Source organism: Diadema antillarum, unplaced genomic scaffold, assembly GCF_040938485.1.
Source record: "Diadema antillarum isolate AM-2024a unplaced genomic scaffold, OU_Dant_1.0 seq00000845_RagTag, whole genome shotgun sequence".
NCBI classification, from domain to species: domain Eukaryota; kingdom Metazoa; phylum Echinodermata; class Echinoidea; order Diadematoida; family Diadematidae; genus Diadema; species Diadema antillarum.
In genome coordinates, this window is record NW_027271719.1 from 797,481 (window position 1) to 812,024 (window position 14,544).

General features: G+C 38.7%; 1 protein-coding gene across 1 annotated transcript in view; it reads right to left on the reverse strand.

The window, feature by feature from the left end:
- LOC139740235 (uncharacterized) overlaps positions 1 to 14,544 on the reverse strand; it is a 103,931-nt gene that overhangs the window by 41,744 nt on the left and 47,643 nt on the right. Inside the window, exons 9-17 of the mRNA XM_071650818.1 lie at positions 14,014 to 14,161; positions 11,102 to 11,304; positions 10,474 to 10,682; positions 9,675 to 9,890; positions 9,036 to 9,237; positions 7,933 to 8,024; positions 7,273 to 7,444; positions 6,276 to 6,387; positions 2,983 to 3,047 (exon numbers count right to left, since the gene is read on the reverse strand). Of these exons, the coding sequence (XP_071506919.1) occupies positions 2,983 to 3,047; positions 6,276 to 6,387; positions 7,273 to 7,444; positions 7,933 to 8,024; positions 9,036 to 9,237; positions 9,675 to 9,890; positions 10,474 to 10,682; positions 11,102 to 11,304; positions 14,014 to 14,161 (1,419 nt within the window). The remainder of the gene's footprint in view (positions 1 to 2,982; positions 3,048 to 6,275; positions 6,388 to 7,272; positions 7,445 to 7,932; positions 8,025 to 9,035; positions 9,238 to 9,674; positions 9,891 to 10,473; positions 10,683 to 11,101; positions 11,305 to 14,013; positions 14,162 to 14,544) is intronic.

The following is a 14,544-nucleotide window of genomic DNA, read 5'->3' on the forward strand; positions in this document are numbered from 1 at the left end:
GTCATATAACTCATAATGCTTGCACTGCACTGGCAGCATGGTCTGCTTAGATTCGCCTGCTGTGCGAAGGCGGTGTGGTGGAGCAATCAGGATAAAGACAAGTAAAAACACACAGCCGGCCACCACTGAAGCTGCAACGATACTCGAGTGAGGAGTGGGCATTGCGTGAATGGTTAGCGGTGCATGTTTTGTGTTTTCGCAGGAGAAATACGACCGTTAATTTAGTCAGTTTGAAAAAGAGGTTCCTACAGTTGCATGTACAGAAGAAGAAATTTGAAGCTAACTTTGTAAACATCATATTCACATTCCTGAGTGGCATACACAAAGTGAAAGAAAAGTTTTGCTGATTTGCATATACTATAACAAGGGTACATGTACACTGTATATTTAGTAAGAATGCACCACTGAAAAACCCACTATTCTGCATACACTCACATGCCACTGCAGGGACGACACATTGATAATCCATAAAGGTCCAAATGTTGGACTCGAATCTTTGCTTGATAATGGACCTTTAAAGACTTGTAAGACTGATGACATATTTCTCATGTCTGTCGGGAAATTAATAATCCATTTTTACTGCCTAGTGATGTACATTGTATCACTCACCAGATAATACGCAATCATTTATGCAGAAAAATAAACAGAATCCAAACAACCTCTGTAGCAATTTTTCACAAATGATAACAAAATCAGTAATTTGGAAGAGTAGATACTTGTTTATATTTTCAAAGGAGAATACATGATCTATAATATGCACTGCTGCATCCAGAGCTGCGAAGATATCGAGTTATGATGAAATATGATAAATAATATTAAGTATGTGAGGACTGTCTATCTCTGATTAATCACATCAGACATTGCAAAAGAATAACTGCAAAAGAAAAAGATGCATTAAAAGTGCACACGAAAAAAATAACATGCCAAAGACAGAAAAAAAAAACAAGAACAGAAGTGTGAAGATACCGCAGCGTGCCAGTTACTTCCGAGGACTACACACGTACACATGCACCAGTCACAAACTAAACACCATGCAGTCACACAGTCAATGGGAGCATGCCACGTGATGATGCAAAATATGCCCATTATGCTCAACCATGCAAATTTCTCTTAAGATTCCTCTGACAGGAAAGAGTATTAAAATGAAATACATATTTTCAAATTGAAGACTCATATCAGTTCAATAAACAGAACATCCCTCATCTTGTAAAATGTTAACTACACTGGCTATTGTACTAGATCTTTATGACCAAGAAAAGATGGGAAACCTAATTGCTCATCCCTACCCCTCCCCCCCCCCCCCAAAAAAAAAAAAAAAAACCCACACCAATATTAGCTTTTCTTAAATTCTGTTTTTGATCTGGAAAGGAGTCCCTTTACTCATACAAAAATATTCAGCTTTAAGCTTCAGGCAAATTAAAATGTAAATCATTAGTAGCAGCAATAGTTCAAAAAGAACCCACAGAAAATAAAGAATGTTGTGTCATTCACGAAGCCAAGGGCGGTTGTTTGTTTGTTTGTATCATGTTTTTCTAGTTTTCAGCACAAAAGTAATAAATTAGCAAATTTATTTCAAATTGCATGGAAGAGTTTTGTGAAGTTTGAAACAGGATTTTTTTCTTTTTCTTTTTTTTTTTTTTGGGGGGGGGGGGGGCATATTTTTTTTTTTTGGTGCGTTCTTCAATGATGATTGCTCAGCGTAGAAAGTAAATGACACTGTATTAATTTGGCCAAAAAAAAGGAAATCAACAAACCAATAGCAACATTGTTAAACCAGAATGAGCACAAACTAAAATGGTAAGGGCAAATAAACTCATATCACAATAAACAGAAAACACACTAGCTAACCAAACAAATAAATAACAAACAAAACATAAAACATCACACATTTAAGCACACATGGATAATTCAAACAAAATCACAAGAATAGAAGAATAACAAATATGTTCTTTATCATAGAATGAGATGCTCTTGAGAGGAAAAGCAGGTCTTTATGCCAACATTCAGAAGTTGTTGATTCAGTTTGAATGTCTGGTGACCAACGGAAGGAAAAGACTTGGCTAGGTATTAGCTGGAAAGCGAGGAGACCGATTAATGCGTGACGTGACTGTTAACATGATTGGTTAAAGTGATCGGCAGAATTCAATCAAGACATATGAGATCATCATATGGGACTCCGGCTTTGATAGTTTTGGAGAAATCCATCGCATCAAACAAAAGAACATTTCGGGTCATCCCAGTTTTCTTGCTTTACATGCTCTTCATGTCCTGCTCTTGTCACATATCAGCATATACATCCATGGAACCCAAATAAAATGATGCAAATTTGAATTGCGCCTGATAGCTGACCAAGCAACAGAACTAAACCATTAAATTCCCCTTAATAAAAAAGGCCATCATGAAAAGTAAAATCAGGTAAAAGCCATATTGGTGTAATGAGAACCTTGTCAACCTGGACCCGATGCAATTATTTGCACCTGCTGCACAAAGTTACTGCACATGCAAATATGATCCATACTTCATATACACTTGATCTAACACTGGCATGAAATGGAATGTAGCCCATGAAATCATATCCAGAATTATAATACAATATATAGCAGCCATCATTCAATCACTAAGTATTAACGTTTCTAAGCAGCAGTGCAATTACGGTAAAAAAGGTCACAACCCCAGCCCCCTCCCATAAAAAAGGTAAAATACCTGTCATTCCTTCCCTATACTATACCCTCCTTACTCAGTAATTTTTTGATTGATGCTTATCATTGCAACCCATCTACTGTGAAATCCAAAACTGCCATTGAAACTTTGAATCCTCAAAAGAGCAGATACAGTAACTAGCAACAAAATAATATAATCCCACGAGATATTGAGAGTCGTACTAATATAAAATGCCAGAACAACTTTTCGTCAAAAGGCGATTTATAAACAGTGGGAGATCTTTGCTCATACCGACACGAGGCAGCCACTTGTCAAACTTACTTGCTGACATACTCTTCCCTCCTTTCTTCCTCCACTCTTCGTCTTCGAGCTCGCTCTCCGATGATCTGGTTTTTCACAATAAGAGGAGAAAAAGGCGGCTTGCTCACATGTTACTCACTCGTAGTAACTGTACACGTGGATACCAGGCAAATGGTACTGTACAACCAGAAATGTTCCTGTGCATTTTAATTTTGCGAACTTTGCGAGAGCCAAGATTCGCAAAATTAAAATGCACATGAAAGTTCTTCTACACTATATGCATTGAATGCCAGCTGCAATTCGCGAAAATTTCATGCCGCAAAAATATCTTGCTTTACAGTAAACTGTACACCCAATGTATACTAAAATCAATCTCCAAAATTCTTCTCTTTTTTTTTTTTGGCTTCTTACGCGCAATACGAATCACAAGACAGTTACTGCAGAAAGTTTGACCGATGACAGTGAGAACTCAGTGAAAGTTTGGTGAGGCTAAAGCCCACTGCACACGTTACGATCCGACCAGTCTTAAGACCTTAAGACCGGAAGTGTGACGTCACCAGTCTTGCCAGTTTCCAGTCGTACGACTGGGTCTTAGTGCCAGTTGTAGAGATTTGACATGTTGAATTTTCACGACCGGTCGTGGGCTTTCAGCCAATCACGATACAGTGTTATGCAAAGAGTACAGAAGCGCACGCAATGTGCACTGCGTGCGCTTCATTACTCATTGGTAACCTACTGAAGCCAGAACAGTCGTAAGACTAGTTGTAAGGTCGGGTCGTATAGTGTGCGTTGCCAGGTCGTACCACCTGGTCTTATGGTCTTAAGGTTGTATAGTCGTGAGTCGTATGGTGTGCGGTGGGCTTAAATCCTCTACTGTAAAAGTGGAAATTCTCATGGTGTAGAGATTTTCATACATGTTGTGCAATCAGAAACTAGAACAAAAATAAAAGCACACAAATATTTTTGACGGCGTATGTTCTAGTAGTCAACGTCCTGATCCCACGGAATTAAAAACATGCGAAATTCATCACACCCAGGCGAGCACAAAAAATTACTCCCACGAAAATATCCACTTTTAAAGTAATACAGACTGTGAAGAGTGTTGGCAAGACTCCACGCAACTGTAAAAGTGGTTTTTTTCGCGGTGGTTTTATTTTCGCGCTTTTCGCGCTTTGAGGTTGAACCACAAATTTAACATCACGCGAAAATGTTTTGAACTCGTCGCTTGTACAACACTATCATTACCGACCGCGAATTTAAACACACGCGAAAAAGTCCGCACCGATGGAAACCGCGAAAGTTTCTGTACGCGAAAGAAACCACTTTTACAGTATCACAAATTCAATGTCAATGATGTCCCCTGTACTTCATCCGATGTGAACAAGTCTTTGAGTGATGTCATACAAAAATATCAGGGTGCTTTGAAGTTCCAAATCCTATGGTTATCTGTTTCACTATATTCAAGGCACTGTGAAGGTGACCTAAATATGGATATCCTTACCTTTCTTTTTATATAGAAAAAACCCAGCAAAAACAAAGACATAGATCTCCCTTTCTCTGTCTTGAAAAGACCCAGGAGTTAGATAAAAAACTTGAATATACAAACAAACCAAAATATGTCCACTTCAAAAACCCCTTCAAAAAATTAAAAAAAACATGTAAAGGTGGAACATGCAATTAAAGACCTAAACAAAGGAAAATGAATTGCTTCTATCACCCCCCTAATATAAGCAGAAAAGTAAGAAAAAGGTTTAACAAAATTACTAATTTAAACATGTCACTAACTCTATTGGCTACAAGGCAAACATATGTCATTCCTTTGAGTATGCTTCCACAAAGAAATGAATATATCTCACAAAAGTGAAATTTAAAGAACAAAAATAGGCACATTTGTGGTTGGATTCATTACCAACAAGTAAACTACAGCCTTTACACTGAAAAGATGACAGATGAATTATAGTAACTTTACATATTTAACATCCATGAGTAATTCCAATTCATGCTCTGGGTGGAATCTTATTACAAGCAATGAGAAAATCAGTTGCCATCAAAAACAAACTTTGGCTCGTCTTTAAGTGCTTGTGGCATTTGGTTTGAAAGTACTTAATGACAACTAGACATTAAAGGCCCCATCTCCCTTAAAACAGAAGAATAATTGATAAATGAAATGGCTTGTCAATTTCTACAATGCAAAACGATATGTTTCAAAATGTGTGGTAGTAAGATTAATATTTGTTACTTAAATGCTGACATTATTGACACATTGGGGCAAAAGCTGTGAGCAGGGCAACATATTTTGTTTGCAAATATATAAAAATATTGGCTTTGCAAAAAGACACGACAATGGTGTGAGTGAGTAGTTGTTTTTTTAAATCAAAAATCGCAAACCGGCGTAAAAATATGAATGGAGTGGACCCTAAAGAAAAGAAAGGACGTAAGAAACAACAACAATTTACATATTTTTCTTCAACGACAGGGAAGGTGCTGCAGGTCTTTTTGGGTAAGGATGCAAAATTAATTGTTTTCAGTTCGCATTTTGGAGAAATTGGACCGGTGAAAACATTACATCGTGATATTCATGATGTTTGCGTGTGAGTGCAAAGGCAAAATATAAACGAAATCATTGACGGTGTGGTTCATTTTAAGGGAAGAGATAAGAGAGAGAGGGGAAAAAGAGAATATTTAAGTCGGATGACTTCACATATCACACAGTTTTTATTCTATTACAGCTTACACTCAAAGAGTTGAGAAAATCCCCATACATTTCATCTTTGATTCCTATTTTAGATATTCTATTCAAAATTATTCAAAAAGGGAAATCAAAACACTTATGATATAAACAAACTTTACAAAAACACTTCATAAAGCTAAATGAATTAAACCTCATTGGCCTGAACCTCAATCTTGGCAAAAATGCAATGATTTCAATGAGGCTTCATTCTTCTTTTTGAAAGTACTCTTGACAAAATTATTAACGGTCATTCTTTATTCAAATTTCACTTTCAAAGATAGCAAGGTAAGTTACAAGACCAGCAATAGCCACTTAGAGTGGGGATGTTCAATTACATTATTTTTTACACAGTCAGAAAGGCAGTGTCTCCTTCTACTCATGGTAATGAGTTTAATCTATACCAAATTTCAGTTGAACTGTAGAAGAATACAGATCATCTAAAAATTATGACACCAACCTAAAACAAAAGAGACTACCACCATGAAGATTTGTCTGACACTGAAATGAACATATAGAATAGAAGTAACTCATATGTGTCATCTTGTCATCTATTTCCACTTCCCCCATCTCCACTATTACTCACTCTTCAAGCTCGTCGTCGGTCATCTTCGATGTGCCCAGATTGTAGAGGGCCTGTTCTTCCTCGGTCAGGGTGCCCTTCGTCTTGGCCAGGTCTGCATACATCTTCTGCATCTCTGTGGCGGAAGACGAACAACTGACACATCATTAAAACATCCTGACAGAAAAAAAAAAATCGAAAGAAAAACAGCATCGGGGCATTTTGGAAAAAAAAAGTTCTGAAGATCACCACCTTCACCAGAATCACATGTAGGGCTCATCACTGTAGCATCACTGTATATGGTTGCATATCGTCTGTTGAGAATGAGAAGGGCATTAAGTGGTCTTGAACACTATGGGTTTTGTGGCAACTTAACGCCCTTATCATTCTCAACCGACGATATGCAGGCTATAATCCCCTGGGCATAATTTCTCACCTTAGCGGTATCAAAGAATAATGTGAAACTCTCCTCACTTGCTTATTTGATATCTAATACTTGTATATACATAGACCTTGAATTTTGCATTGCCAATGGCATGAGGGCAAAGAGCACTGCAAATCGTCATCACTTCTAGTTAATTAGGTGTGTCGACACTTGTTCATGGAAACAAATAAGAGTGTCAAAGCCTTGAGTAGCATGAGCTTATCTAGTTGAGGAAAGCACTAGCAGGCACTCAGTATTCATAGGAAAGCAATAATGGACTTGTTACTCTTCCTCAGGACCTCACACTTCCCAGGCCAGCAAGGCCAAGGACAACCATGATAGATACATGCGGGCTGTTCTAAAAACAACTGCTTGTATCTCTGCCTCCAAGCATCATAACATGCCTAATCACTTTCATTCAGGACATCCTATTGAACATGTTATCTTTATTGTACGATGTTTTAAGCACTCAGAGACACCATAGTGCAAACATACGAGTTCAAATACACCTTCCAGCCAAAGCATTCCATGATATTTAATCTTCTTTGGTCTTTGTTTTCACAGCTGACCAGCAGTTCCCCCTTTCCCCTGTCTTACGTTCTCGCTCGGGCGTCGTCTTTGAACGCCTGCCAAAGAAGGGCGACAGGAAGGAGCGCTTCTTTGATGGCGTCTTTGGCCCCTTGGGTGACGTGGGTGACTTGGGAGTGGCGATGTTTTCATTTTCATCCTCCATGGCCTCCTCCAAGGATGGATTTGAGATGACTTGTTTCTGGTGCGGCATAAATGAGAGTGCATGAGATGGAGAACAGGAGATGGAGGGAAGAAATGACACCGAGAGATAGACAGAGTGAAAGGGAGAAAGAGAGATAGAGAAAGGAAAGAGAAGACTGCATCAATAAGAACATCTTTTTATAACTAGAGAGTACATGTCGTAAAATCAAATTCCAAAGGTTTTGATGCTCACTTGGCGTATCTGCATCAGCAAATTTTGTGCCCCAAAATTCATTAATCCTTGTGTGTAAGCGGCTTTAGCAATGCAATATCACACTTGAAATTTCAAGATGATGCCCAAATCAAAAGCAGAAGAGCAAACCTCAGAATTCTTGCACCAATACATTTTTTTGTTGTCGTTTTTTTGTCATGATTCTGCAGCCTCATTCTTTCCAATAGGGGTAATCTGGGATCAAAGATCCTGGTAAGAATATGCAATTTAACAGGATGAATGTGGAAAACATTTTTTTTTTCCTCCTTTAATACCTTTGGTCTGATTTCTTCGTCTTTGTCGAGGTAAGATCGCTTCCTCGCGGCAAGTTTGGTCTCCGTGAAATGTAACCTGCACAAGAATCTCCCTGTAGAAGGTGGATGAAAAGGTGAAGATTTGGGGATGCAGATAAAAAAAAAGTTCAGCCAGACTGAAATAACGTACGGTCAGATAGGAGTGCAGCATTCTCCAGCTAAGTTTCCATCAACGAAAAGCTCAGAGCAAATCAATCATACGACAGTGAGTCTCCAAGAGTTAAACAATGTGCAAAACTTTATCAAAAACTGTTTTCGATCTTATATGTCATAGATGGAAGATATAGGCTAGTTTCGCTGCACAATTCATCTTTGAAACAAAAGCCACATTAAAGGCATAATTTACCATTTGCAGATGAAACAAAAACCCAGCATTAGTGCTTTAAAATAGTTCTAAAATGTGAGTTAAGGATAGAAACAACCACTGTATAAATTTGAATCAGTAGAATCGATGTTAAGTATTGTTAAATATACAAAATGCGAACAATAGTTATAATACAACTGCTTTCAGACTAAACGGTCTACAGTTACGGTTTATTGAGAAAAATACAGATATCTCCTTATATTTTAGGCTTTATCGCAAAAATTTTTTATGTTAGGATGTTTTGTGGTACAACAGACCTACGCATGTGCACTAAATGTTATATCTTGAGAATTTTTAAAATCACTGTTCCCAAAGGTACATAAACAAGATCTTTAAGATAATTTCCTTTGCATAATCGCATATGAGCCATGAAACTTGTGATTTCTTTAAAAAAATCAATCACACACAATGATTCTGTCATAATGCTCTCTGATGACTGACCTATGTCGGTAATACTTGTATTGCACTCCACAGAATATGATGAACTTGTTCTACTCTCAAATACAAGTAACATGAAACGCTAAATGCATTCTTGCAGGTTATGCATTTGTACAACCATTGCACACAAAGGGAAATAACAGCTATTAAACCTTTTTTACCATCCTTTGCCAAACAAAACAAAGTAAAACGGATCAAAACAGGGCAAAACAAAACGAAACCAGACATCCCCACAGGGAGTCGGTTGGTACGTTGCAGTCACCTCTACTCTTGCCATCCGGGCTGGGCAGGTAGGCGTAGTTGCCGAGCCGCAGTGTGATGTCGCAGTCTTGGCACTTGAAGCAGTCGCGGTGGAAGAACATGCCCTCGGCGCTCAGCCGCTCCATGACGTAGACCCGCTTGCCGCAGAACTCGCACAGCTGACTCTGCTGGACGTTGCCCCCATCTGTCAGGGGCTTGGGTTTCTGGTTTGGGGGGGGGGGGGAGAGAAAACGAGGAAGGGTGTCAGAGTGGATGGCAGAAAGATTTGCTTTCAAGAGATGTCTCTTCTCTGACTTACAAGCCCTGCTCTGATCTGACCTGCATTTATCACTACCTGGGAACTGCATGTCTTGTTTTGTGTTGCATTTCGCTCCTTTGATTTTGCTTCGCAACTGGCAATGTAATTTCTCAGATAGGACATGAGCTTTTCTCACAGCATGTGTCCCAAATTAGATTAACATTTCACAAAGTCTGTGAACATAGTATATGATCACTTTTCACACAAACACCACAGTAGGCAAGGAAGGAATAATATCTTTGGCATCGTATCACAATTTGCCACGAATTTTTTATACATTTGCAATAGAAACTGTCTTTCGTGTAACGGTTCTTTTTTTTCCATAGAAGTGAAATCACTTACCGGTCTGCCAAGTCCGGCGCCATCGGGCGTGTCCATGCCAAAGTTGGAGCGTAGGTTGGCCTGGAGTTGCTCCGCCAGCCCGCTGACCTTGTTCTGGCCACGTATGCCGACGTTGAGCTCGTTCTTGTCTGCCACGTTGAGCTTGCCATTCTCTGCCTTGGCCTTCTCCGCCTCCTGCTGCATGATCAGCTTCTTCTTCTCCCGGATATCCTCAGCCTGTCAAAAGTTGTTTTTTTCCACAAAATGTCTTTTTTTAAATTTTGCACATGCAACATCAAAATATAAACTATGTAGTCTATGCCACTATTTGGTGAAAACTGACATTTGACATTCCATGAAGAGTAGTCTTGTTTGGTCTGATATGGATAAAACTTCTCCCATTTCGTTCAGCTAATTTTATGCTGTGTTTATCAAAGTCAACTCGACCTCGCCGTGAATAACTTTAATTCGGATACTGATCGTTTTTATTGTGCTCTTAATGCTCAGGACAACTGCTCTATTTGTGCACCCCTTCACTTCACTGTGACTCCAGAAAGACGATTTTAAGAACCTGGGTTCCTTGCACATCCCTCCAGGGCAAACAGTTCATAATTTTGTTAAAGAATAATTCTATGTTACTTTTTGTTTGCATTTATGCTGAACATGTATGTATCTTTGTGCATTCTCATTACACTAAGATCATTTTCGCAGTTGTATTGATCGAATGATGCATTTAATGTCTGTAGATGATGAGAAGGGTTACCATGGCGACAGCCAGGGAGGGCATCATTTGGCAAGTCAAAGCTGAATGGATACTGACCACGGGGTCCTTGTGCTTGTGCTTCCTCTTGGAGCCGAGGGTGCTGCCACTCGCTTTGCTCTTCTCCCCGTTCTCCTTGTCAGCGTGCTTCTCGTGGGACTTTCGGCGTACCTTCGACGTAAGCCGCGAGAGGAATGACGATTTTGAAATGGAGGTCTTGGTGGGTGTCGGGGTACCCCCTGGCACAAAGGCATCTTTGGTTTCGTCTTCTGCAAGTAAATAAGAGAATGCGAGAGAATATGCAACAGGGTGTGCGAGTGACCGTATATTTGTGTAATAGTATAAGGAAAATAGAAAAAAATTGCAATAAGCATGCAAACAATCAGAACTTACAGAAAACCTTTTTTTCTTTTCATTGAAATTCATCTATCTTCAGTGAATGAGATAAAAACTAATAACAAATAACATTGAAACAGTGCTCAGCATAACATTTCTGAAGCACCTCATGGATTGGTGACTGCTTTTCAAGGTCTAACCAAAACCAAGTGCCCTTGTTAAGCTCTTAAAGTAGAAATCCAGTCCAAATATAAGTTAGTCTCATAAGAAAGAGTAGGCCTTTTTAAAGACAATTGTCTTATATCACATTACTTAGGATGGAACAAAACAATCCTATTGGGCAATGACTCACTCTTTAGTGAGGGAGGAACCTCGTCTCGGAAGAGGTCGTAGAACCGCAGGACATACGCGACGATGGTGAGCTTGTCTGGACACGCCCTCTGGGCCATCTCCTTGCCTGTCATGGGCGGCGGGATGCCCAGCTCGGATTCGGCGATGTCAAAGGCCAGCTGGTTGTTGGCTTCCACGTTGTCTTCTTTCAGCGAATTGTAATCTCTGTGTCCAAAGTGGATTGTAAAGAACATGCAGGCTTAGTCAACAACTTACTCAATACTTCATTCCCGTGAAGGGCAGTTGTGTTTTTCTCTGCGAGCTTGAGGATGCAATGCTGACACATACGATCAGAATCACACGTTTGCAACAGGGAAGATTCGAGAAATAACAAATATATGCACTCTCGGATATGCCAGGTACAACAGAAGAGTGCACCAACAACGTACACAGTAATCCTACACTCTGCATGCTAACAGTGTGACAGAGCGACTGATTTCATCATGTACCTGCATACTCATGGGTACTCTCACATGGCTTCTAATGTCCGCAAGCCAACAATTATACTGATGGCTTGTAAAAACAACATACAGTGAGGGCAACACACAGTTTTTTGTTTGTTTTTTTTGGGGGGGGGTTAAAAGATGGGGATATAGTGCATATGTCAAGCATGCTCAGTCAAATCTTAGAGAAAAACTGTATCAAAACTATATTTCTTATTAGATGAAGGACAAACAGGCTAAATTTGGATAGAAACTGAGACTTTGGCTGCTCTTCTTTTATACCTATGAAAGTAACAATGCATTAACATACTCTTCACATATGCATCTTGATACAGTAAGGCTGTGCTTTAGAGCGACTCAAACCAAATAAATGGGATACAATTTTTCCGCAATTCAAGCACATATTCAGTTTAAATTCAGCATGAAAGGAAAAGGTAAAATTCTATAAGCACATCAGTGAAACACTGACAAAATTAAAAACAAAAATATTGAAATTGTGATCATTTTCATATAACAGTTCTTAAGCAGTCCATATGAAAATATGCACTGGAGCAAACTGAGGATGTCACCTCACAACCTGCTATATGGCTTGTACACAAAATCTCGAAATTTCAACTTATATTGTTGTTGTTATTTTTGTTCAAATGCAATTATGCCCCAGTCTCAAATCCTGTAATTATTACCTGAGTGATCATTCAGCCAGGAAGAACATTATGTTTACTTTTGCCCTTTTAAAGCAGGAAAACTGAATTTTCATCCATTTTTTTTTTTTTTTTTTTTTTACTCTTTCTTGTCAGACTAACTTCTAATGGGTTTGGAAGTGCCCTTTAACTAGAAGTGTCCAAATCAATAATGACAAATTGAAAGTAACAAAAGAATGGCTGCATATAATTCCAACAAACGTCGGGGAACGAAATTAGATCAATTCCTTTAATCCACTTTCAACAACAGGAGGGGGAGGAAGGAAACACTCTTCCACATATATTACCAGCAGGCTAAAGAGACTGCTGGTGGGAACAGCTGTTGAAATCAAGTGCCACGTCAAACTTCTAGACTGTTTGAAAATAACAGTCACTCATGAAAAACATGCTAATTCCTCTCCCGGTGGTTGCGGTTGGCCCAACGCTCTCGCTGCACGTCAGGTTCGAAACGGAGAATCCCCATATAGCTTTGCCGACAGGCGCCCGTCCCATCTCTCATCTCAGTGTGTTCTTTGTTTAACCCAAGCCATCAGTGGAAGGCAATAAAAGGGGTGTCACGATTGGTGGTGGTGGTGGAAGAGGGGCTTTGATGACTAAGCACTCCCCCCCCCCTTTTTTTTGTATGATTTCTGCAGCTTTCTTGCTCTAAACCAATAACCCATCTGGAAATGTCTACGCGCATTAATAACTGTTTCCTATGTCGGTACAAACAAAGAGATCATAGGTTTCCATTCTTAAATCTCCCATTAGCAGAGGAAGGATATTGTCACTTAGCCACATCAAATATAATGTAATGTAATGGATGGCACCATGGCCCCCTCACAAGATGACACCTTCCCTATCTTTAACAGCAATATCACACTAACACCATTTCAAGCATGCATCCTTCAGTACTGTCAGATGCGTCATAGTAACTGTTGCATATAACAGTAACTCCTTTCTTTTTGTTATATGAGGCACTAGGATATAGATAAACCAACAGTTTTGACTTGGCAGTAGATGATACCAAAAACTGGCTTTATCAAACACTGTTTGTTTTTTTCATAAGATTGATTCTTCCTGCATTTATGTACACAAGGATCTATAAGTTGTCAACATGCTTCATAAACATTTGAATGGTCCTCCTAAAACTTGACCTCAATGTAAGATCTAGAAAGTCCATGTGTTTTGTGATGGTGTATAAATTTTATAATTTGCTTTTGGCTGCAGATTTGAAATTGTTCTGGGTTTAAAATCTAAGGAAAAATTAAGCAGACATAGAGTATTACATATAGCAGGCACAATATAGATGATGATGATGTGGTGTAAGGCCCTGTGAAACAACTTAAAGTCTGTAACAGTGCTATGCAAATGTAATTAAGCGCATAGAGACCTTACCAAAGGTATTATGCGCTATATAAGAACGGTGATAATAATAATAATAATAATAATAATAATAATAATAATAATAATAATAATAATAATAATAATAATAATAATAATAATAATAATAATGATAATAATAATACTATTAAATTATTATTATTATTATTATTATTATTATTATTATTATTATTATTATTATTATTATTATTATTATTATTATTATTATTATTATTATTATTATTATTATTATTATTATTATTATTATTATTATTATTATATCGTATCGTATCGCATCGTATTGTATTGTATTGTTTCGTTATTGTTATGGTATCGTATGGGTGTGGGGACATGAGATATCATCTTACACGAGGTGTGGTCGGTATCTATGGATGATGGCGCAGAGGGCGAGGCCATTCCTCCAGCTGGTGGTCATGTTCTCCACCTTGACGTTGGGGTAGTTCTCCATCACCCGCTGGCACCACATCTGCACCTTGCTGCTCCTCATAACAGATGCTGCCAAAACAAACACAAAATTAACATCAATTAAACCATCACCATATTCATTTCCATGACCACTATTTCCTGTAGCTGGGATGAATGTTTAAGCTTTTGTGTGAGGCCACACCACTCCTCCCCCCCCCCCCCCCCCCACCCCCTCACTCTTAAAAATCTGGTAGTTGGTCATAGCAAGTCACATCACATCATGAGTAACATACCTTAGATGATATTGAGACATAGCAGATAGAAAAGTCAAATATCTGTAAATACAGAGTACTACCTAGTCCACTGTTTTCTTGGTATCAAACTAGCATGTGATTCTAAAATATTCCCATACATGATGGATGGAACATTTCCTCCTACTTCTTGAACGATGCGCTGATATCTTTAAATCATTC